This window comes from Camelina sativa, chromosome 16, assembly GCF_000633955.1.
Source record: "Camelina sativa cultivar DH55 chromosome 16, Cs, whole genome shotgun sequence".
In the NCBI taxonomy this organism is placed as follows: Eukaryota; Viridiplantae; Streptophyta; class Magnoliopsida; order Brassicales; family Brassicaceae; genus Camelina; species Camelina sativa.
The window spans coordinates 18427114-18449092 of NC_025700.1; the positions used below are offsets into that span (position 1 = coordinate 18427114).

The 21979-nt window shown below is 37.0% G+C and overlaps 8 protein-coding genes across 9 annotated transcripts; 5 read left to right on the forward strand and 3 right to left on the reverse strand.

Moving 5' to 3' along the window:
- Positions 530-3162, forward strand: LOC104751079 (RING-H2 finger protein ATL3-like). Of its 2 annotated transcripts, XM_010475994.2 has the most exons (2): positions 530-1970; positions 2718-3162. In XM_010475994.2, exons 1-2 carry the CDS (start codon positions 1285-1287, stop codon positions 2992-2994), a joined length of 963 nt encoding a protein of 320 aa, XP_010474296.2. In that variant the 5' UTR covers positions 530-1284; the 3' UTR covers positions 2995-3162. The 2 variants fall into 2 exon arrangements, with proteins under 2 accessions (XP_010474296.2, XP_019093123.1); XM_019237578.1 differs by lacking the exon at positions 530-1970 and having other exon boundaries at positions 2000-3162.
- LOC104751080 lies at positions 4024-4751 on the forward strand. Its single transcript, XM_010472954.2, has 2 exons — positions 4024-4265; positions 4375-4751. Exons 1-2 carry the CDS (start codon positions 4024-4026, stop codon positions 4436-4438), a joined length of 306 nt encoding a protein of 101 aa, XP_010471256.1. The 3' UTR covers positions 4439-4751.
- Positions 4120-8404, reverse strand: LOC104751081 (pumilio homolog 23). Its single transcript, XM_010472955.2, has 11 exons — positions 8069-8404; positions 7604-7967; positions 7214-7516; positions 6912-7082; positions 6565-6708; positions 6349-6468; positions 6075-6260; positions 5813-5961; positions 5386-5568; positions 4764-5153; positions 4120-4252 (listed from the first exon to the last, which is right to left on the reverse strand). Exons 1-10 carry the CDS (start codon positions 8323-8325, stop codon positions 4766-4768), a joined length of 2265 nt encoding a protein of 754 aa, XP_010471257.1. The 5' UTR covers positions 8326-8404; the 3' UTR covers positions 4120-4252; positions 4764-4765.
- Positions 10063-13415, forward strand: LOC104751082 (alanine aminotransferase 2, mitochondrial-like). Its single transcript, XM_010472957.2, has 14 exons — positions 10063-10299; positions 10766-10816; positions 10924-10974; positions 11158-11223; positions 11306-11367; positions 11465-11543; positions 11633-11737; positions 11836-11946; positions 12022-12159; positions 12257-12452; positions 12522-12676; positions 12747-12821; positions 12908-13111; positions 13216-13415. Exons 1-14 carry the CDS (start codon positions 10063-10065, stop codon positions 13330-13332), a joined length of 1647 nt encoding a protein of 548 aa, XP_010471259.1. The 3' UTR covers positions 13333-13415.
- Positions 13867-15635, forward strand: LOC104751083 (translation initiation factor eIF-2B subunit alpha). Its single transcript, XM_010472959.2, has 5 exons — positions 13867-14325; positions 14451-14603; positions 14699-14840; positions 15012-15253; positions 15330-15635. Exons 1-5 carry the CDS (start codon positions 13921-13923, stop codon positions 15534-15536), a joined length of 1149 nt encoding a protein of 382 aa, XP_010471261.1. The 5' UTR covers positions 13867-13920; the 3' UTR covers positions 15537-15635.
- Positions 16203-17019, reverse strand: LOC104751084 (agamous-like MADS-box protein AGL61). Its single transcript, XM_010472960.1, has one exon. It carries the CDS (start codon positions 17004-17006, stop codon positions 16323-16325), a length of 684 nt encoding a protein of 227 aa, XP_010471262.1. The 5' UTR covers positions 17007-17019; the 3' UTR covers positions 16203-16322.
- On the forward strand, positions 18646-19741 carry LOC104751085 (ethylene-responsive transcription factor ERF073-like). The gene is made up of 2 exons (XM_010472961.2): positions 18646-18932; positions 19018-19741. Exons 1-2 carry the CDS (start codon positions 18746-18748, stop codon positions 19608-19610), a joined length of 780 nt encoding a protein of 259 aa, XP_010471263.1. The 5' UTR covers positions 18646-18745; the 3' UTR covers positions 19611-19741.
- LOC104751086 (40S ribosomal protein Sa-1) lies at positions 19862-21923 on the reverse strand. Its single transcript, XM_010472962.1, has 5 exons — positions 21681-21923; positions 20833-21095; positions 20553-20750; positions 20219-20435; positions 19862-20115 (listed from the first exon to the last, which is right to left on the reverse strand). Exons 1-5 carry the CDS (start codon positions 21823-21825, stop codon positions 20042-20044), a joined length of 897 nt encoding a protein of 298 aa, XP_010471264.1. The 5' UTR covers positions 21826-21923; the 3' UTR covers positions 19862-20041.

Sequence of the window (21979 nt, forward strand, 5' to 3'; positions counted from 1 at the left end):
AGTTACCAATCTCTTGGAAAGACGAAAAAAGTCTTAAAAGATGTGTAAGTCAGTGCATACCATCATTTTAGACTATAATGTATTCCATATTCTTATACTAATTCTTTTTGCATTAAGGTAACTTTATTAAAATTTGAATCAGATATTCGATGAATTGCAATTACTAGTACGATTACTGTTTTTTTGTGTGGGTATAAGTACCATTACTGTTAAAGAACCAAAACCCTAAACCCGTTTCCTAGAACAGTACTATGAAACAACAAATGCATATATTCTAAGAGATAAGCCTCTCGAAAGAAAGGCATGCAGTGATTGGTATGAGAACAAAGTCAACAAACATTGCATGTGTGAAATGAAAACAATGGGAAAAAAAAAAACAAAGGTTTAGAGTACATTTAACTTTGGAATTGGTCATAATCGTAAAGAGTATATGTCACCAAGTTATCAAAAAACAAAATTATTACTGTGCTTTTAAATCTCTAAGTAATTAGTTCAGACAAAACAACAAAAAAGAATGTAGTTAGTATTTTTATGTTTTTTTTGTGTGTAATGGAGAGAAGAAGCATTACCGGAAAAAACTGAGTAATGGAGAAGGATGACGACGAATTAACGCATTAAGAAAGAAAAAAGATTTAAGTAGAGTAGAGGAGATTTGATAGGAAGAGAAGAGAGAGTAGAGAGAGTAGAGAGAGGAGAGTAGCTCCCCAACTCCAATTTCAATACACTGGGCTCCACTCACTCATATCCCCTCAATTCTTGCTTCTTCTTCTTCTTCTTCTTGCTTCTTATCACTGACACTGCCTTGCCTTTTCTTCCTCCATTGCCGCCGACTCACATTGAAACTCCTACACAGTCCCCTTCCTCCTTCGCACCTTTCCTCTTTGTTTTTTGCCTCTGTCTCACTCTCCTCTTCCAAAAACAAGTAAACCCTCTCAGCTCCACGCTTATTAACACTTCTCGTCTTAATTCTGTGAGCTCTGTTTTCCAGAAAAATAAAAAATTAAGCCTTTGTTGCATAATCTTTCTGGGTTTTTGTTTAGCTTGAGCTCCTTCCATTTGGGTACCCTTTAAAAGAGTAAAGTTTCTACCTTTTTGGTGCTTGCTCTCTCTCCCTCTCTCTCACAAAAACCCTAATTTCATATCCTTATCCAATTCCATGTTTTGCTCTGCTCCACTTGCATTTTCTGCTTCTGTATTCTCGTTTTCTTTCGTATAATCAAGCCGATTGTGTTGGAATTCGTATCCTAAGTATAAAGTTCTGATCTTGTCCCCTTCGTATAGCAAATGGACGATAATGGATCTGCTCATAGCTCTATGTTTGGTGATCTATCAACAGAAGAGGTCACAAGCAAGATCATTCTCACAGCTATCATTGTTCTATTCATAGCGGTTCTCTTCGTCCTTATCCTCCATCTTTACGCCAAACTCTACTGGTGGAGAATAGATCAGCTTCAGCAACAACAGCAGCAACAACAACAACAAGAGCAAGAACAAGAAGAAGACCAAACATCCTCCACTGCTCCGCCTCTAATCACTCGCCGCCAAAGACGCCGTTTCATCTTTGTACCAGGCCAAGATGCTCAATCCAACACTGGACTTTCCGCTTTTGAACTCAGTTCCTTACCAATTGTCTTTTTCAGACAAGATAGTTGCAAAGATGGTTTGGAATGCTCTATTTGCTTGTCTGAGCTTGTCAAAGGAGACAAAGCAAGGCTGCTTCCAAAGTGTAATCACAGCTTCCATGTTGAGTGTATTGATATGTGGTTTCAGTCTCACTCTACTTGTCCCATTTGTAGAAACACGGTTCTTGGTCCTGAGCAACCTAGCTCAAAGAGAGTAGAACAAGCTCCGGACAATGCAGATCATGCTGACAACCATGATGCTTTGTCTCAAATTTCAACTTCTTCTCCGGAATTCCCCACCAATGTCTTGGTATGGGGTCGCCAAGATCAGGTTAGTACCGGAAACACCAATGTTGGGCCCCAAGAAGANTAAGTATAAAGTTCTGATCTTGTCCCCTTCGTATAGCAAATGGACGATAATGGATCTGCTCATAGCTCTATGTTTGGTGATCTATCAACAGAAGAGGTCACAAGCAAGATCATTCTCACAGCTATCATTGTTCTATTCATAGCGGTTCTCTTCGTCCTTATCCTCCATCTTTACGCCAAACTCTACTGGTGGAGAATAGATCAGCTTCAGCAACAACAGCAGCAACAACAACAACAAGAGCAAGAACAAGAAGAAGACCAAACATCCTCCACTGCTCCGCCTCTAATCACTCGCCGCCAAAGACGCCGTTTCATCTTTGTACCAGGCCAAGATGCTCAATCCAACACTGGACTTTCCGCTTTTGAACTCAGTTCCTTACCAATTGTCTTTTTCAGACAAGATAGTTGCAAAGATGGTTTGGAATGCTCTATTTGCTTGTCTGAGCTTGTCAAAGGAGACAAAGCAAGGCTGCTTCCAAAGTGTAATCACAGCTTCCATGTTGAGTGTATTGATATGTGGTTTCAGTCTCACTCTACTTGTCCCATTTGTAGAAACACGGTTCTTGGTCCTGAGCAACCTAGCTCAAAGAGAGTAGAACAAGCTCCGGACAATGCAGATCATGCTGACAACCATGATGCTTTGTCTCAAATTTCAACTTCTTCTCCGGAATTCCCCACCAATGTCTTGGTATGGGGTCGCCAAGATCAGGTTAGTACCGGAAACACCAATGTTGGGCCCCAAGAAGACGGTGCTGGTAATGCTGCCTCTCAGAGCCAAGAAGCTGTTGTTATGGATATCAATGATTCTTCCATTAGAAGTCAGAATGCATCATCTTCGTCTTCATCAGTGAGGTATATTGTTGAGGAGGAAGAACCAAAATCTCCAATGACAACAAGGTTGAGGTCCCTAAGGAGGTTTCTAAGCAGAGACAAGAGAGTGGCTTGTAGCAATAGTAGCACTAGTAGCAGCAGCTCCAATGCTGTTACTTCTGTTGATCCTTGAAGATTGTTAATTTGTTATTATTTAGCTGAAGTAAGATTGCCTAAAGATGTCAAACTGTGTATTGGTCTCGGCTCTTTATTGGCTGTGTTTGAGAGCTTTTCTTTGTAATCCAAGTAAATCATTTATCTATTCCCCGGGAAATTGAATTTTAAAGCTTCTGTTTACCCAGATAGTCAGATCAATACAAGAGTCCTATATTGTTCTCTAATCACATTCAAAATTTTTATAAACGTCATGTTTGTTGAGAACTCCACTGTGTTTACTAACAAAAGACACTATGATGTTGAACCACCAGACCAGATCTTAGGAAACCAGGGACAAGGCATGAAGTGAGAGGCTTTTCAAGAAGCAAAAACTATGGAACTACAATGAGCTTACTTATAAACGAGAAAAGAGAACTAGCAAGCCGAATCGGTAACCTTATAACCTTAGGCAACCAATCTAGAAAACACATTTGGTCTGTTGTACTGTTAGGCAAACCGAATCGGTATTTGTAAACCGAAGGGAAACTCCTATGTACTGTTTTTCTTCAATCTCTTCAAAGATAGCAATTAAAAAGAAATAAAAAAAAGTTGGTGATTATCATAGTGACATGAGCTGTTAACCTGCAACGTTTCTTCTCATGAATTTGGACTTAATTAATACTATTAGAAACAGCATCAGTAACCACGTGCCCTATCACATGATCCTCATCTTAAACACAAATATTTCCATGCTAATCAATGTGTATGCAAGGACTCATCACCAGTGAGGCAGTGAATGATCTAGAAACCATTAAATATCTCATCATCTGAACACAATTGGGGAAATATATAAGTTTATAGGCACAGCAGTCAAACGAGATCACGTGCTTAGATCCCAATAAGTCTCTTGGAACTATAAACAAAGTAACAGGACTTTCAATCCCTATTCTTTTCTCTTTCACTCAGAAATATAGCTCACTACCAAAAGGTTTTCTCAATTGTAGTCTCCGAAACATAACAACCTACAGCATCAAAGATAAAGAACAGATCAAAAAGAAAATCCACAATGAAGAGATTCCATACATCGGCATCGATCTCAGCAGCTCTGATTATGTTACTTCTAGCTTTGTTTAGCAGCAAGAATAATGTAGAGGGTCGTCAGATGGCACCAACTTCCATGGATTTCACATCTAGTAAAGCTGTGAGAGATTTGCAGATAAACAAGGGGAACAAGGAAGAGTCTCTAAGAGGTGAAAAAGATAGCTTCCGAAGAATCCCAAGGTCTGGCTCCAGCCCTATACAGAACAAGTAAAGACAACCACACCAAATAATTTTCAATCTTTACGCATCCCCAAATAGTTTTCGCATATCTCTCTGAGTGTGTATGATTGACACCAAGAGTGTATTTTTGTACCAGGATCGATCCCCTAACTGATGTAGGAGGAAATAGGAAACAGCAAACCACAGCAAGAGAACCATAGATATCATTTTCTTTTGTCTTAGATCTTTCCTTCTTTTTTTATGTGGTAGTATAGTGTATTTTTTTCACTTTTTTCTGGATGCTGTAATGTAATTGAAAGTTTGAAACATAAGAAACCATCTTATAAGCTTCCTACTGTTAACAGTTCCTAGAGTAGACTTAGACCTCTATAAGTTCTTTTGGATTGTACTAAGACGGTTTTTATTAGATCTAGCCATGAAGGCATCAACTATACTGTCATCTTCATAAAAAATTAGGTATGGAAAAAAAAGTGCACAGAGATGAGAAAAATGCAACTTCGATTAAATGACAGACAAGAGGCTAACCTTTAAATTCTCAATTTATTTGAATGCCGATTCTTCCCAGTCATCTCACCAGAAAGGAAAGGTCTTTTGCTGCCAGCTAGTTTTGGTTTATCTGTTGCTTCACTAGTTTTATTCTTCCTCTGTTTTGTCCTTTTTTCACCTGCAAAAGGTTCATCCTTATCCCTTGCATGTTCTTCTCGGTGACGCTTAATCCCGGAAGTAGAATGATGGTCAACCTCTTTCCACGTGTTCTTTACTTTTAATTCCTGAGGTGCATCTTCTGATGCGTCAGAGACAAAGGTGTTCTTTGGAAAATTTGATTTGTTGGACCCAAATGCAGAACAAAATTCGTTATATGTTGATTGCTTGGATTCTTGTCTTGATTTCCACTGCTCAGGTCTACTGGCATAACTGCAACAACAAAATGACTCCGCATCATATCAATAATGAATCAGTTAAAAAAGCAAAAGATTGCATGCATCAATGCTACAGATACGACAACTTTTAACTAATTTTCTTAGGACTTTTAACTTTTTTCTTTTTATCTGAAATGTAAATTCTTATTATGTTGGTGGCACCAGTTTTCCTGATGTGTTACAACTTCCGTCAAACAAAGCAAGGTAAGTTTCTGAATAATTCTTACCCATCGATATCAAGTTTCCTAAGCAGATAAGGCCCTTGTTTTGCTTTCGAGAGATCAACTCTCACATCCAACAGCTCAGTTGCTATGGCTTCCCTAAGTGTCAAGTTACATGCATCGAAGCACTTCTCAACAGTAAATGAACCAGATGTGTGTAATGAGAGCTCGCCAAAATGTCCACGTAACCTGCGACGAGATCATCCGTTAAAGGAAACATCATCAAAGTAAAGAATAATTGCCTGAAAAAAACTGACAAGTAACCCAAGAAACTAAATGAAAAAAAATCCAGAGGAAAAAACAGAATGAAAGACAACTCTGACTCTCCCTATGCTTCAGTTTTGGGTATTTAATCATATAAAAAGCTACAGTATGGACTCTACTGGTCTTGAAATATATATATTTCCATATAACATCAAGAAGCAAGGCATACTTTATAATTAGTCTGCGTTTTTGTTTCGTAGCAGCATTTGAGGCAAGAAAGGCCTCAATGACACGTGCTCCGCTGGAATCTTTTGCTGTTTCAATGATATAATCAGCTTTCATAGATGTTAAGCTTGTTATGTATGGTTGTATATGATCCTGTGAAATTGACAAAAAGTTGGGAATTACTGTCAGTGCACATGAACAGACAAACTTGGTAGTTAAAACCACTGAAACTTTTTTTGTCAACACGTCAAGAGAAGGAAACATACGCTAGAAAACTTGAAAATCCCCTGAAGGATCAAAGAACCCATGACATGCATCTTTGCACCAGGTGCCCACTCCCATGTAGACTTATCTTGGTAACCAAAGTAGCTATCAAGAAACAGCAACCGTGGAACAATGGAGATACGGGATTCATTTGTCGAGCATAATGCACCAACAAGAGCCTCACAACACTAAAAAAGAAAAAATCATTTGCATAAGGCAAAATTTTGAAAGTAGAGAAGAAATAAAATTTCATCTGAATGTAGAAAACATAGAAACCTTATGTTCATGACATTGAAGCCTCTGGCTAGCCGCTATCAGAGAAGCCACAACACCTGACTTTCCTTGCTCAAGAAGATCCTTGACTCTTGGAGCTAATTCTTCCCATATCAAACCCATCTTGTCAGCAAAATCAATTGAATGTAAGTTTACAGCCTTCAAGGGAACAACACAAATACAGAAAAAAATATGAAGTTGTGAGTAAGATAAAGATACCTGCTCTTGGTCTTTTGCATGGGAGATCAATGCTTGAATAACAAAATTTGCACATCGATCAACTGATAGCTCAAATAAAGAGTTCTTGAAAACTTTGTTGAATATTTCGTTATACAAATTTTCAGGGGCCACTTCCAAAATCACCTGAAATGGCATGCAAACGCATTTAAAAAGGCAACTAAGAAAATTAACACTCCAATTAAAACATCGAATCGAGCAGATAACTAGCAACCATTCTAGATAATGTTTTGCATCATCTAACACGGGCAATATGCCATTATCAACTGTTTTTTGCAAGTACCAGAATTTTGGTATAAACAAATCCGCTAGAGGTTACACTTAGTTACCTCCACCAGATGACTGAATGAATTATCCTTCATTGGCTCTAAAATTTCTTTGGCAGCTTTAGTATCTATGTGAAACCCTTCTTTTTTTTTATTCGAAGAGTTGCAGCCCAGAACAAGCGGAATGATTTCAAGCAACTCCTCATCTTGTTTCACCATTAGTCTGAGAGCCGTCTGTCAAGAGAAGATTAGTTAGCATCATTGCATCAGCGTGAACCAGGGAGCGAGATTAAAAATAACAGTCCATACGAAAAAAGTTGCTTGAAAATAACACAGATGATCAGACAGGGATATATATAACCTACCTGTAAGACCAAACTGCTATACTGATCGACTTGAAGATACTTCATATCCTCTCTGCTACAACTCAATAGCCCAGACAATAGGTACTTGAGAACATCTGGAAACCCTTGATGAGGGATTTCGAGATTACTCTCATCTAACTGAGACGTCTTCAAATTCAAACGTTTCGCCAGAGCTTTTGATGATTTTGTGCCATAAAGCTCAGGGGAGTCTAAAGAGACTCCTTTGCAGAGACAAAGAAGCCTTCGAAGAACATGAGAACTATAGCAGTTGCACAACATATCAAGTGGTTTATCCACAATCACCTGACCAAGGGAAATAGTTCAATAATCAGTTTCCATAAATAGAAGCAATATTCTGGAGACCAACCAGCAAAAGATTGAATAAAGTACCTGGCATATAGAATTCAAAGCCTCCTCAATAACAGAATAAGCATCTGGGTTTTCAAGATGAGTAGCCAAGGCTTTGAGAGCCGACTCGGCAACATGAGAACCAGATCTATCCATAGCAATAGCTGGGAACACCTCCGCAGAATTTCGAATAAAACTGCAAAGCTGGTCAAGTTCACATCCCTCAAGCAGAGTTTGCAAGACATGACTTATGATATAATCAGTTGCAATCTCATACTCCCTCCCTCTTGTTTCTTCAAGAGCATTTCCACATATCACTGAACGTTCCTCTAAATCAACTTCATTACTATCAAAGAGATTAGCAATCTCAGAGAAATACTTTGAAGTCTCTGGATCAATCTCTTTCCTGCAAAAAAAAAAAAAGATCAAACCACAATTCACTACCACTACAAAAATTACAGAGCAAAAAAAAGGCGTTTGGGGTTCAAAAAAAAAATCTTCCTTTACCTGACAAACTGATTCTGATGTTCAAACTCAGATTGTTTCTTTGAAGCTGGCTTTACATTAGGTGCACCACCGGATTGGTTCCTCTTGTTACTATCTCCATCAAATCCACGGCCACCTCTCTGGTCTTTCCTAAACATTCCTTTTTTCCTATCACTGTGATTGTTGTTGCTAGACTTTCCCCGTTCACCCATCAAGCTATCTTCTTCAGTAGTCCTGTGCCTCCTCGATGGCAATGATTTGGAACCAACTGAAACCATGTAACTTCCTATAGCCAACTTTGTTTAAACCCTAAACAATTTTAACCCAGACAGGATCGGATGTCCCCAATTAATTTCTAGGGTTTTATTTCTCGTTCCTACCTATTTAGTGACGTGGATATATCAAGTATTGGGTTTTGATCACGATTTTACTGGCCTGTTTAGGGCCCAATATTGTAGCCCGACCTTAGTTTTCAGAATTGACAAATATTGCAACATGACAAAATAGATGAAAGAGTAACTTCAAAATCATCAATTTCATCTTGCTAAATTTTTTTTTCTATTTTTGTCAACAACACATAATTTAAAAGATTCATTGGAGAAAAGGAGTTGACAAATTCAAAATCTCAAAATAATAATCATAGACAATCTTCTTTAGAATTAGATGATTGTGACATATATGAATCTTGTTACAAAATAATCAATATAATATTTGATATTGTTAATATTTTATAAATGATTATTGTTTCTTAATCTTTGTGATTTTAGTCAAAAACTCTTATATACTGGGAATATATAATACAATATTTAGTATTAGTGATTCCTAAAATTCTTCTCTAAATGATAAGTACTTCAAAATAGATGTAGTACTCTAAATTTTTTTTCTAAATTTTTAGTATAAAAAAAAACAGTAAATTGATAATGGTAGAAACATATCTGTTTATCCCCAATTAGTTGTCATTAGTATTATATGACTTATCTTTGAGACAACCTTTTTTTTTTTTGGCTAAAGGACATCATGTCTTTTTATGGGATTAGTCTGGTTTTTAACAGATAAAATTAGATAAAATTAGCTGCCTATACAAATATATCTTCGTCTATTGAAGAAAAATAAAAATAAAAAAAAACAAAGGCTCCAACTGGTAACCAAATTTTAGGAAAAGACTGAGGAAAAATATGATATTCCTCTTCATTCCTCAAAATTTTTACCATTTACAAAGAATATTATTTCCTCGTCATTTTTCTACATTCCTCATAAAATGAGGAACACTAGACCAAAAATATTCCTCCCCAAAACTGATAAGGAACAAATAGAACAAAAAAAAGAATTAATATTAAATTTCATTTTTTATTTTAAAATAAATAAAAATTATGTTTATTAATAATATTTTAATTTATAATACAATAATATTCATATTTTTCACAGTATATTGGCAGAAAAATATACTTTATACAAAATTTCATATTAAATTAATTTGAAAGCTTTATTTGAAAATTGTACGAATAGTAAAATAAAATTAAAAAATGTGTATACCGTAAATAAAAACTAAAAATATTTTAAATTATATTTTATTTTAAAATCAAATGTAAAATTTTATTTTATATACATTAAAAATAGTATTAGTATTTTATTGACTGATTTATTTAATATTTAATATATTTTTAAAAATATTGTTATTATTTGGTTACCAGTTATTATTTTGTTCTTTCTCTGCATCTTTTCCTTTCATTCCTCAAAAATTGTTTATTCCGATTCCTCATTGTTCTTTTTATTCATTTTCCTTTTGTTCCTATTTTCCTTTTGTTCCTCTAGTGGTTACCAGTAGAAGCCAAAAATTTCAATATATTTTATTTGAACGTGGAGAACAAGGCAAAATTATGTGTGCAAAGCACTTGGTTTTAGAGGACATTGGTTGGTTGGTACCCTTGTTCTTCCTTCTGTGAGAGAGTTGGTGGTTCAATCTTGGGCCTTGAGTAGCACGTTCTGTACTATAAAGTAAAGCTGATCAAAGAGAGATGCGGAGATTTTTGATTAGCCAAGCTAAAAAAGGTCTTGTCGACCATACGACTCGTCGTCAACATCACCAAACTCGAAGCTTTCTCTCTCTTCTTCCTCCTTCTTTTTCTGCTAATTCTCCTCGTGCTGCTCCTCTTGTTTCTCTGTCTCGTTTCATGAGTTCTACTTCGGACATGGCTGCTTCTTCTGATTCCACTTCTTCACTTCCCGTTACTCTTGACTCCATCAATCCCAAGGTTGGTTTCCTAACTCTGTAGCTGTTTTTGAATTTGTGGGTTTCTGGGTTTCTTTTTTTCTCCGATTAGGATTTGTTTCTGTTTAGCTCAAATTTTCAATTTTTTCAGTATGGGTTTACTGATTTCACGCCAAAGGTTTGGTCTTTTTGCTTCCCAATGATGAAAGCGACAAGCTTTGCTTTATTTCTTCGGTTCGCCGTTCTTGATTTGTGCTTAGGTCAATCCTCGTGATGATTTATAGATGTTTCTTTGCAGACTCCTTTTTTACCGATATTTTAAAAATCTTACATTTTCTCTCATCAGACTCTGCTAATTAAAATTCTGTTCTTGTTTTCACCGATTTGTCACATTCTTAATACTTTTCACTTTTTTTTTGTCATTACTTTTGTTATATGTGTTACTTTCAATCATGCTGAGGGCTTTGGTTTTATTGTTAACTGAGATGGTTTTTATTTTTTGGTGGCAGGTTCTGAAATGTGAGTATGCTGTTCGTGGAGAAATCGTCAACATTGCTCAGGTCAGAGATTCATGTCCTTTGTTTGATAACATGAGAAACAATATTTGTAAGATTTTTTTTCAAAGCTAATTAACTTCTTCTGTCTGCCTTTTGTTTCCATACTACAGAAGTTGCAAGAAGACTTGAAGTCTAATAAGGATGCTTACCCCTTCGATGAGGTAAAATCTTGTTATTCATTTGCATAAATATGTTCTCTTGTACATGTGTGTTCTTTGTAGAGTTATGATCGATATGAGTTTCATAGAATAGAGTGGATAGTTTAGTGTTGATGTTGCATATTCTTGAACTCTTTATAATTCCCAACAAGAAAGAAACTTTGAAGTCTTCACCGCTTTTGGCAGATCATCTATTGCAACATTGGAAATCCTCAATCACTTGGTCAGCTGCCTATAAGGTTCTTCCGAGAGGTAAGCGAATGTTTTTGTTGCTCTTTTGTTTGTCATGTATCAGCCCTGAGTTATAACTTCTATGATCATCTATATGTCTCAGGTTCTTGCGTTGTGTGATCATTCAAGCCTTTTGGATGAGACTGAAACACATGGTTTGTTCAGGTATTGATCATCTATATGTCTCAGGTTCTTGCGTTTGTACGCTATATTGCTTATATGGTTTAAGATTGCTTCACATTTGGTTTTTATCCTCTATAAGTACTGATTCAATTGACCGAGCATGGAAGATTTTGGATCAAATTCCTGGAAGAGCAACTGGTGCTTACAGTCACAGCCAGGTTTGTCATCAGGGTCTAATTTAAAGTCCTTAACACTATATTTACATGACCCTTATGTTGCTAAATGATTTTCCATTTTCTTTCCCCAGGGTATCAAGGGATTACGTGACGTTATTGCAGCTGGAATCGAAGCTCGTGATAGTTTCCCTGCTGATCCAAATGATATTTTCTTGACTGATGGTGCAAGTCCAGCGGTAACAGTCGAAACAAAAACATGTTCTCATACAAGTATAGCAAATCCTCTTAAATGGTTCATGATAAGTGATTTTTTTTTTTTCTCTTCGCTCTATAGGTTCACATGATGATGCAACTTCTCTTAAGCTCAGAGAAAGATGGTATCCTCTGTCCCATTCCTCAGTATCCACTGTACTCTGCTTCAATTGCCCTCCATGGTGGATCTTTGGTATGTTCATTTTATCATTATGGAGTTTGTTGTTTTTTGGTGCGATCTTTTGATGATGGTCATTTTTCTGCTTAGGTTCCATACTATTTAGATGAAGCAACAGGATGGGGACTGGAAATATCTGATCTTAAGAAGCAACTGGAGGAAGCTAGGGCGAAGGGCATCACTGTAAGAGCCTTGGTTGTGATAAACCCCGGTAACCCAACTGGGCAGGTAAAACCATATCTTCAAAACTTATAGATTGACAAATTTAAGCACTTATGATGTAACTGTAACATTTCTTTAATTTTGCGCTATGAATTTGGTTAAGGTTCTTGCGGAAGAAAACCAGCGTGACATTGTAAATTTCTGCAAGCAAGAGGGTTTAGTTCTTTTAGCTGACGAGGTCTACCAAGAAAATGTTTACGTCCCTGACAAAAAGTTCCATTCTTTCAAGAAAGTTGCTCGGTCTTTGGGCTACGGCGAAAAGGATATGTCCTTAGTCTCGTTCCAATCAGTCTCTAAAGGTAATTGAACAACCTTTTTTATTTGTTCAGTGCTTTCATTTGATGGCTTATATCTTATTCTGTTGACAGGATACTATGGAGAATGTGGGAAAAGAGGAGGTTACATGGAGGTTACCGGATTCACATCTGATGTAAGAGAACAGATATACAAAATGGCTTCTGTGAATCTGTGTTCTAACATCTCTGGTCAAATTCTTGCTAGCCTTGTCATGAGCCCACCCAAGGTAAATATCAGTTTTCGCCAATTCTTGCAACAGATAAAATGACTAATCAGTCTTTTTCATATTTGATCAGCCTGGTGATGACTCATATGACTCATACATGGTAGAAAGAGATGGAATTCTCTCATCCATGGCTAAACGTGCAAAGGTGAGTTGAAAGATTCATTACAGTACCCTCTTAAAATTATCAGTCACTTGTATAACTTTTCATAAGCTTTGACAATGAATGTGCAGACTTTGGAAGATGCTCTTAACAATTTAGAAGGCGTTACGTGTAACAGAGCCGAAGGAGCAATGTATCTCTTCCCACGAATTAATCTTCCTCACAAGGCGATTGAAGCTGCTGAGGCCGAAAAAACTGCGCCGGATGCGTTCTACTGCAAACGCCTTCTCAATGCTACTGGTGTAGTTGTAGTCCCTGGTTCTGGCTTTGGACAGGTAAAAAAATAAATAACAAACCTTTTACAAATAAGAAACTTCTAATGTTTTTCCAAAGGATAATATAGCTTGAATCTGTGTGTTTTCGATTCACTGTGGTTTAGGTTCCTGGAACATGGCACTTTAGATGCACAATACTTCCTCAAGAAGACAAGATTCTGGCGATAGTGGATCGTCTCACAGCGTTCCACAAGAGCTTCATGGACGAGTTCCGTGACTAGTGAAACCTTAACATGGAAGATGAACTTAAAAGAACTTTCAAGAAAAGTGTAATCAGTTTGAGTAATTTTTTTTATTTTTTATTTTTTTGACAACTTTGAGTAATTTTTTAAAAAAAAGAAGCAATGTGGTGAGATCAGACAATTTAATTATAGGATATATGTAGTATGTACTCCATGGGCATGCCAGTTTAAGATATGAAGGTATGTAAGCGAGATATGAAAATTAAGTAAATTGATTATTATTATTTTTTTTTGTCATGTTTCCTATATGAATATCTAATATTTTGCTAACAATTGGCTCTGAGCTAATTCCTTAAATGTTTGTTGACAAAAAAACTAAAATAAAAAAAAATAGATATATTTTGCGATTTTTTTGTTCTTAAATATTTTTTTGCCTAATTTTCCCATTTACATATTTTATTAAGTAAAATTGATTTTTTTAATCATTTGTTAACAATAATTTAACAAACAATAAGAAGTGGGCTTATTAATGGGCCTTGTATTCACAATAAGGCTACCTGACCTAAGAACTGAATATTATTTTCAATTTTTTTATTTTTTTTTTCATTTTCTCATTTTTCGGAATCAATGTGGCGAAGATCACCGTCGTTTATCCTCGATCGAACCTCGAGTTCACCTCCCATGGCCGCCGATACAACACGAACCCCCATTCAAAACCCTGATTCCATCTCCGCTTATTACCAAACCCGCGCGGCGCATCACGGTGTCATTACAAGCGAATGGCTATCCCAAGCTCAAGCGGCCGTGGGCGGCGTCGTCTCTGGCGATGAGCATCCTGTCTCATCCCTCAATGAGCTCGGGAACGAGAAGTCGTTTAATGTAATCGAAGAGTTCAATAGCTGGAGAAAGCAGCCGGATCTGGCTGAAGCCGTCGCGGCTATTAGAGCTCTTGCTGCGGTTATTCGTGCCAGCGAAGCTACTACTATGATGGAGCTTGAGATTGAGCTCAAAAAGGCCTCTGATACTCTCAAGGTGAAAAAATCGCGATTTCATTCTTGATTCTTGATTCTTGATTATTGATTAGTGATTCTTGATTACCGATTCTTGATTCTTGATTAGTGGTTCTTGATTGAGAAATGTTTCAATTTTTTTGGCAGTCATGGGACAAAACGTCAATCTCTTTGACTGCTGGATGCGATTTGTTCATCAGATACGTTACGAGAACGTCTGCTTTAGAATACGAAGATTTCAATTCAGCTAAGTCTCGTCTTCTTGAACGTGCTGAGAAATTTGGGGAAATATCTTGCAAGGTACTTCCTTTATCTATAGTAATGGAGTAGATAGATCAAAAGACATTTGTGATAGAAGAGGGATTCATAAAGAGGATTCCAACTGCATTGTGCAGGCTCGTAGGATTATCGCAATGCTTAGTCAAGATTTTATATTTGATGGTTGTACCATTTTGGTTCATGGACTCTCTAGAGTTGTTCTGGAAATACTTAAGACTGCTGCTCAAAACAACAAGCTCTTTCGTGTTCTCTGCACAGGTTCGTTCTCTTTTCCAAAACACCCTTTTTCATTTTAACAATAAAGCTTCGATATTGGGTCTTGAGTTGTATCCGCTTAATGAGACCTTTTGTTTCTTGTGATCTACATAATCTTGACTTAGTAGTATTTAGTAGCCTCTCTCTGCACCTTTTTAATTAATAAATTGACAGAGGGAAGGCCGGATGGAACAGGAGTTTTGTTATCGAGTGAGCTATCGAAGCTGGATATCCCAGTGAAGCTACTGCTTGATTCAGCTGTAGCGTATAGCATGGATGAAGTAGACATGGTGTTTGTCGGGGCGGATGGAGTTGTAGAAAGCGGTGGTATTATTAACATGATGGGAACATACCAAATCGCACTTGTGGCTCACAGTATGAACAAACCTGTCTATGTCGCTGCCGAGAGTTATAAGGTAATTGAAACGGTTTTATAAGATCCAAGAGACAGAGAGAAAGAGTGGTTAATGATACAAAGTTGTGTATTTGCAGTTTGCTAGGCTTTACCCATTAGACCAAAAGGACATGGCACCAGCGCTGAGACCAATTGAGTTTGGCTTAAAGATTCCAACAAAGGTGGAAGTAGAGAGGTCGGCTCGAGACTATACTCCCCCTCAGTACCTAACACTCCTATTCACGGACCTTGGTGTTCTCTCTCCCTCTGTAGTTAGCGATGAGCTTATTCAACTCTATCTCTAATTTCAACTCCTAATTAATAATTAACTCTTTATTAAGTTTGTTTGTGAGAAAGTGGAAAATTTCAGTTTTGATCCTTTAAAGATCTTCAAATTCGTGTTTCTGATCCGTAAAAAACTTGTTTCGGTTGTTGAATCAGTTTTCTGATCGATTCGATTCATCCGCGTTATCGACATAAATGTACTTGTCTCATTGTAGATGTCATCTAACCAGCTAGTTGGCCACGTTACCCCGTAACCAGTTACCTATCCTGGATGGACAACGATAACTTCAAACATGGAAGTACTACTTACATTTTCCTACCTTAGACTATAAAACATGTAGAAAACTAATCCTTAGTCTTCCTGTTCCGATTATTGATTACGACTTGTCAGTATGTGGAATTTGTTCAGTTCTAATAAGCACATTTACAACATCACCATGGTCACTTTCCAACCCTCAAGCCCGAATTGTTAAAAGTTTCAGCCATCGACAGGTCAATCAGAGAATCTAATCTCAATTCAAGGCAATGGTTGGAGAGAATATTACAATTCCTTTTTGAAAAATAAATAATTAAAAAAAAAAACTAAATAAGACAAAGAAATTGACAATATCATAACTATTAATAAATTGACTCCATATATATAAGAAATATAAGGATTCAATGTCCGTATACAATACTTTTTTTTTTCAATCTAAAACTTGAAAGCATTAGTTAATTTAGATAAACGAATTCATATAATTCAGAATCGACCTATATCTACATGTAATAAAACCAAAGTGTAATAGTAATAAATTAAAGAAAACACTTCACTGTCTAGGTTTTGGAGACATAAATGGAACCGCAAGATCCAAACCAGCATCGTTACCTAGATAACTTCGATCGTTCCTAGCCATCAGGCTTTCATTAGACAGTTTCCAGTCAGCCATTGCCATCTCATTTGGAAACGCCGGAAGATTCTCAACCGTCCGATCATTACCCATCTGGGAGATCCTCGTCAGTAGATTCTCCCTTAACAGACTCAACGCCATCTTGTACTCTTCCATATCCTCCTCCGCTACACTCTCCACCGCTCTCTCCCACCACATCAAACCGTCGTGATTCTCATCTCCTGCTGCCACGTCACATCCGGGGTTCGTCCTCAGCATCACCGGAGTCTTGCGAATGTATTTATCGACGAGTGTGTCCACGTTACCAAACGAGTAGATCCTATCGCAGCGTGAAAACGTTATGATACCAATCTGTGCGCCGCAGAGAACGCTTAACTCGGCGGCTTTTTTGAAAAGACCGGATCTGCGTTTCGAAAACGTCACTTGCCTTCGGTTCTCAACTTCGATCTCCTTGATCTCTATCTTTTGTCGACCTTTGGTGGTTCGAGGCTTTTTTGGTGTAGTCTCTTTTTTTTGGTTGGCAAGCAAGTTAGGGTTTCGAAGGGGCTTTTGTTTCGCGGGCGGTAAGCAAGTGATAGTTGAAGCTTCTCCAACATCCACCATATTGGAGACAAGAATGAAAGATGATGATTATGAGATGACAAAGCTTTCTTTGAGAGAAATATTCGGATTTATATTTATATACATAGTTTTCGATCAAATATGGAATTTTTGTGTAATCATAATATATGCTAATTATATTGTGGTATTAAATGCGCCTCAATAAGTTAACTTTATATATTTTTGGAATGATTCCATTAAAATTAACATTATCTTTTTTTAACCTAAGTTTCGTGATATTATTTCCCAAATTTACGAGATATACTTGCTCCTTTCTATTTTACCCTTTTTGTTAATTAACAAAATAATTATGATATGCTAATATATATTGGTCAAATTCATACCAAAAAAAAATATATATTGGTCAAATTAAATATATGCATATCGATTGTCAAAGAAAACATTGGCTATATGAAATGAAACGTAGAAAATCCCATTTTCGTGGGTCGTACGTTGCCATTGTGAATATTTAATTTAACTTAAATCATTTTATTTTTCCATTTAATATGCCACTCAACGAACCATAGCGGATTAGCCTCTTGACAAAGATTCAAAGTTTGGTCGATAGATTAATTTAGATTAAAAAAAATGCGTAGTGGAGAAAACCATGGGATAGTTAGTCAGTATTAGAGACTACTTATGGTTTAAAAATTGAAAGCCGTACCCCTATTGATAGGTTAACACAACTTGGATTAACAATTATTATAATTAATTAACTTTTTTAAAAAATGTATATATCAAATTGTTGTCAACAGCTAGCTGTACATAAATATTGTGTTCATTAAGGTTATTCCTTAAAGTTTCTTACCTAATCACGCAATAATAATAACCCCTAAAACACATTGGGGTTAACCCATATGTCGATAAATAAAGCAAACATCCCAAAGACTTGTTCTTCAATATGAAACTGTTACAAGTTACTAGACCATTTGGTAAATGACTACTATATATATATATATATATATATACGGTCTCTGTTTTTTGAAAAACAAAACATATAAATATGGAATTCAAATGAACTAAACAAAATAAATGAATGTGATTATCGATGTCTTAAATTTATGACATGATGTAAAGAAGGGACTGTGGGTTTTTTTTTTTCCCAAAATTTTGGAAAGTTTTGAATCATTACAATTCGAATGTAAGAAGGAAAATATATTTCAAAAATGGTGGGTTAAAAGAAAAAAATAATAGTAATTTACTTAAATCTTCAAATTAATCCTTTATTCACCTTTATAATTAAAATTATCGGTAAGATTGAAAATCTATGATATTATGCGATTGGCCATAAAACTAGGTAGGGCGCATTAAGCATTAAATTAGATTTAAGAAGAAAAAAAATCACCATCATTAAAACTCAAATATACAGTGACGAAAAAAAGAAGCTCAAATATACGAATCATTAATGTAAAAGATCTGACTAGAAGATAAGATTAGATTTACACCCAAGGCAAAAAAGAAGATAAGATCGAATAGTATTAAATTTTAATAATATCGAGTTATTATTCATCAACTCAGCCAAGTGCAGAACGGCGTAATAATAAAATTAAGCTATGCTTGAAGAGCAAAAGGCAAAAAAAACGGTAAAATTAAAATTAACTAATATCCCACTTGTCCCAACTGTCATCACGCGTAGTCTTTTTTTTTTTTTGGCATATAAGAGTGTGCTGCTACGATACAAAGCAACAATGAGAAACACACAAAGCAACAAATCTTACTTTTAACCCCAAAACTTTTTAAAAATGTGTGGAGGAGCTGTAATTTCCGATTACATAACGCCGTCGGAGTCCGATCAAGAGAAGATTGGGAGAGGGAAGAAGTCTTCTTGGACAATTAAGGCTGTCTTTGATTGCTCAATCAACGATTTCAAGGGAGATTTTGAAGAAATTGAGTCGGACTTCTCTTCAACTCGTAAACGTGCATCATCAGGTGAGTTATGATTCTTTTTTTTTCCTGTGGTTTTGTTTTGTTCATAACTTGGTAGTTGTTTGAACTTTTTTTTATTTATGGATAGGCTCAGCGTTACAGAGCAGTCGGTACAGAGGAACCAGGAGAAGACCTTGGGGGAGATGGGCAGCTGAGATTCGTGATCCGATCAAAGGAGTTCGAGTTTGGCTCGGTACTTTCAATACAGCTGAAGACGCTGCTCGAGCTTATGATCTTGAAGCTAAGAGAATCCGAGGAGCCAAAGCTAAGCTCAATTTCCCAAACGAACCTTCTAAAAGACGCAAAGCGGAGGCTAAGACTGTGCAACTGATACAAGAGAAGAAGAAGCATGAGGCTGATCTTGGATTGGCGATGGCTAGCTCAGTGCCTAGTAGTAGCCATACAGATTTCTTGTGGGATGAGAATAATGCGGACACACTTCTGATCGATACACAATGGCTCCAAGATGTCATCATGGGGGATGCGAAGAAAAAACAGGAACTAAATGATGGTGAAAAAGAAGGCAACGTTAATGCTGTTCTGCTTTCGGAAGAGCTTCTAGCTTTCGAGAACCAGACCGAGTGTTTCTCGCAGATTCCGTTTATGGAGGGAACTTGTGATTCCTTAACATCTCTGAGTAGTCTCTTTGATGGAGACAATAACATTAATCTTTGGTCCTGAACGTCCCTTGAACAAAAGACATGAGTTCTTGTTTTGTATGCGTGTAGCACACTTGCCAAGGAAGATTGAATTATCTTTCTTTCCTCTTGTCAATATATCAAATAAATAAAAAGCCACTTTGAATCGTACTATTTTTGTCATTTTTAATTCTGTCTTGCAATTACTGAGTTTCAGTTTTATAATCAAGACGTAGAAATAATTGTTGTGAAGAACCACAATATCAATTCATATTTGTGACAAGCCTCAAAGGATAATATAGTAGAAATTTTTTTGATTCAAAACAAAAAAAAAAAGTGCAAAACAAAATAATCTAATTGTCTTAAGGGAAACAAGTGAGAAGAAAAACAGTTACGGTTCGATAACTTTTCAATCCCAACAGTACAAAAAAGCATGTCTATAACCCTTAACCATCGAGTAAAAGGCTATCCACTTTAGTCCCAATTTGTAGCTGGAGCACCTGTGGGTGGCGCGGCAGCATCCCATCCACCTTCTGCTGCTGGAGCAACTGGAACAGCAAAAATAAAACCCAATAAGAAAGCATTAAAAATCAAAATTGCTTGATATGAGATCAAGAATAGGGTTGCTTGTTATATCTATCAAAAACTCACCAGCAGAATCACTCCAAGAAGCAGCAGCAGGTGCGGCAGCGATAGGAGCCTGAGCTTCTCCTGGCCATGCACCATCAGGGATCTGAGCAGTGGTCCATTGGTCTCCACCAGCCATTCCGTAATCAGGAGGAGGAAGTCCAAAGTCGGTGGGAGGGGCAGCTTCATCTTCATCCTCTGGCTTGGTCTCCTCAGGTTCCCTGTAAAAGAACAGGTCAACCTGTACAATAACACAACATATGAAGCAGTTGGTCGACAAACATGCAAAGTTTAAATGAACTGTTTTCGACTTTGTCAGAACACAAAGATCCAAAAATGATAATATTCCTCCTCTTACCATGACATCCCACTTCTGCCCACGTTGAATGGTTCCACGCATCTGAAGGACCATGCGAGCAAGAAGCCAGAAAAGACACCCAATGCTGTGCTTTCCCTTGTTGTTGGCAGGGATACCAATGTCAACAAATCTCATTGGAGAGTCTGTGTCACAGAAAGCAATGATGGGAATGTTTCCCAAAGCACCTTCCTTGATTGGCTGCAACACAAGAAATGAATCAAGATCAATACATAAAACATCACTTGTTATTAGGAAAAAGACTCATTAAAGAAGAGTTTACCTGGTGGTCAGTTCTTGGGTCAGTAAGAATCAAGAGCCTGGGTTCACTGAAGGAAGTTTGCATCTGATTGGTGAAGGTACCAGGAGTGTGCCTTCCAGCAATGGCATTGGCTCCAGTGTATTGAGCAAACTTCAGGACAGCTCTCTGACCATAGGGCCTAGCAGACTGAACAATGATGTCCTGTGGGTTTTCAATGGCAACAATAACACGAGCAGCCATCATGAGCTTATCCCATGTTTTGCCAAGGTTGAAGATGTAAATACCTGAAAAAGACGAAAATCAAAAACAACTAAGTTCCATTATATATCATTTCGCAGTGCAGATCTAAAAAAAAGGAGCAGAAACTAGCAACCAAACAATCTCTAACACCAGTCAAACCGTTCAAACCCCAAAACAGCTTTGATTAGGTTAAAATTCCCATCCACAAACAAAAATTTCAAAATAAACCAAATGAAACCAGAACCATTCGATCATTTCTTCATGAAACACTAAAAAATCACTTCTGTAAACACCAGAGAAAACACAACAACACGACTTTTGTATGTTACTTATACAATGCAGAGAAGAGCCAGTGATGAACATCACTAGCTAGTCTCAAGGTTTGAGCATTTCAAGTGAGCCACCGTTTAGATCCGTCGTGTTAATCTCTATTTCGGACATAAAACAGTGAAAAAATCTAGAACGACCAATAAATCCAAAACCAAGGAAGAACATAAGCAAAGCGAGAACACAACATCAAAAGAGACATAAAACATACAAATGAACCCTACAGAGAAATCTCAACACTCAGATCATCTACATAACACAGATTTGCAAAAAATACAAGAGAATGATATAAGAGAATATACCGTCGTTGCGTCTCTTGAAGACGTAACGCTCCATCTGGTAATTGCAATTCTTGGTACCGAGATGAACCTCAGCGGCACACATCATCCTGATGTCAGCTTCCCTCTGGGAGAGCTGTGCTGAGCTAGCAGATCCATTAGTCGCCATTTTCTGATCTCTCTCTCTCTTCTTCTTCTCCGGGACCTTAAATCGCCGCAGATAAGCTTCAGCTTTGTAAATCACTCACAAAAGGGAGAGAGGCGTCGAAACTGGTAGCGCTTATAATGGTGAGGGTATTCGCAAAACCCTAATTACGTACAAA

What these genes read in the sequence shown, in the direction of transcription:
- LOC104751079 (XM_010475994.2), top strand. Translation starts at nt 1,285, where the DNA reads ATGGACGATAATGGATCTGCTCATAGCTCTATGTTTGGTGATCTATCA. An exon ending in CAGGTTAGTACCGGAAACAC is followed by an intron (nt 1,971 to 2,717) that starts CAATGTTGGGCC and finishes TACCGGAAACAC; the next exon opens with CAATGTTGGGCCCCAAGAAG.
- LOC104751080 (XM_010472954.2), top strand. Translation starts at nt 4,024, where the DNA reads ATGAAGAGATTCCATACATCGGCATCGATCTCAGCAGCTCTGATTATG. An exon ending in TCCAGCCCTATACAGAACAA is followed by an intron (nt 4,266 to 4,374) that starts GTAAAGACAACC and finishes TTTTTGTACCAG; the next exon opens with GATCGATCCCCTAACTGATG.
- LOC104751081 (XM_010472955.2), bottom strand. Translation starts at nt 8,325, where the DNA reads ATGGTTTCAGTTGGTTCCAAATCATTGCCATCGAGGAGGCACAGGACT. An exon ending in CTTTGAATTCTATATGCCAG is followed by an intron (nt 7,517 to 7,603) that starts GTACTTTATTCA and finishes TCCCTTGGTCAG; the next exon opens with GTGATTGTGGATAAACCACT. An exon ending in TTCAATGTCATGAACATAAG is followed by an intron (nt 6,261 to 6,348) that starts GTTTCTATGTTT and finishes TTTCTTTTTTAG; the next exon opens with TGTTGTGAGGCTCTTGTTGG.
- LOC104751082 (XM_010472957.2), top strand. Translation starts at nt 10,063, where the DNA reads ATGCGGAGATTTTTGATTAGCCAAGCTAAAAAAGGTCTTGTCGACCAT. An exon ending in CCGGTAACCCAACTGGGCAG is followed by an intron (nt 12,160 to 12,256) that starts GTAAAACCATAT and finishes AATTTGGTTAAG; the next exon opens with GTTCTTGCGGAAGAAAACCA. An exon ending in TTGTCATGAGCCCACCCAAG is followed by an intron (nt 12,677 to 12,746) that starts GTAAATATCAGT and finishes ATATTTGATCAG; the next exon opens with CCTGGTGATGACTCATATGA.
- LOC104751083 (XM_010472959.2), top strand. Translation starts at nt 13,921, where the DNA reads ATGTGGCGAAGATCACCGTCGTTTATCCTCGATCGAACCTCGAGTTCA. An exon ending in TTGGGGAAATATCTTGCAAG is followed by an intron (nt 14,604 to 14,698) that starts GTACTTCCTTTA and finishes TGCATTGTGCAG; the next exon opens with GCTCGTAGGATTATCGCAAT. An exon ending in TCGCTGCCGAGAGTTATAAG is followed by an intron (nt 15,254 to 15,329) that starts GTAATTGAAACG and finishes GTGTATTTGCAG; the next exon opens with TTTGCTAGGCTTTACCCATT.
- LOC104751084 (XM_010472960.1), bottom strand. Translation starts at nt 17,006, where the DNA reads ATGGTGGATGTTGGAGAAGCTTCAACTATCACTTGCTTACCGCCCGCG.
- LOC104751085 (XM_010472961.2), top strand. Translation starts at nt 18,746, where the DNA reads ATGTGTGGAGGAGCTGTAATTTCCGATTACATAACGCCGTCGGAGTCC. An exon ending in TCGTAAACGTGCATCATCAG is followed by an intron (nt 18,933 to 19,017) that starts GTGAGTTATGAT and finishes ATTTATGGATAG; the next exon opens with GCTCAGCGTTACAGAGCAGT.
- LOC104751086 (XM_010472962.1), bottom strand. Translation starts at nt 21,825, where the DNA reads ATGGCGACTAATGGATCTGCTAGCTCAGCACAGCTCTCCCAGAGGGAA. An exon ending in GGCAGAAGTGGGATGTCATG is followed by an intron (nt 20,436 to 20,552) that starts GTAAGAGGAGGA and finishes GTTATTGTACAG; the next exon opens with GTTGACCTGTTCTTTTACAG. An exon ending in TTCTTGGAGTGATTCTGCTG is followed by an intron (nt 20,116 to 20,218) that starts GTGAGTTTTTGA and finishes TTGCTGTTCCAG; the next exon opens with TTGCTCCAGCAGCAGAAGGT.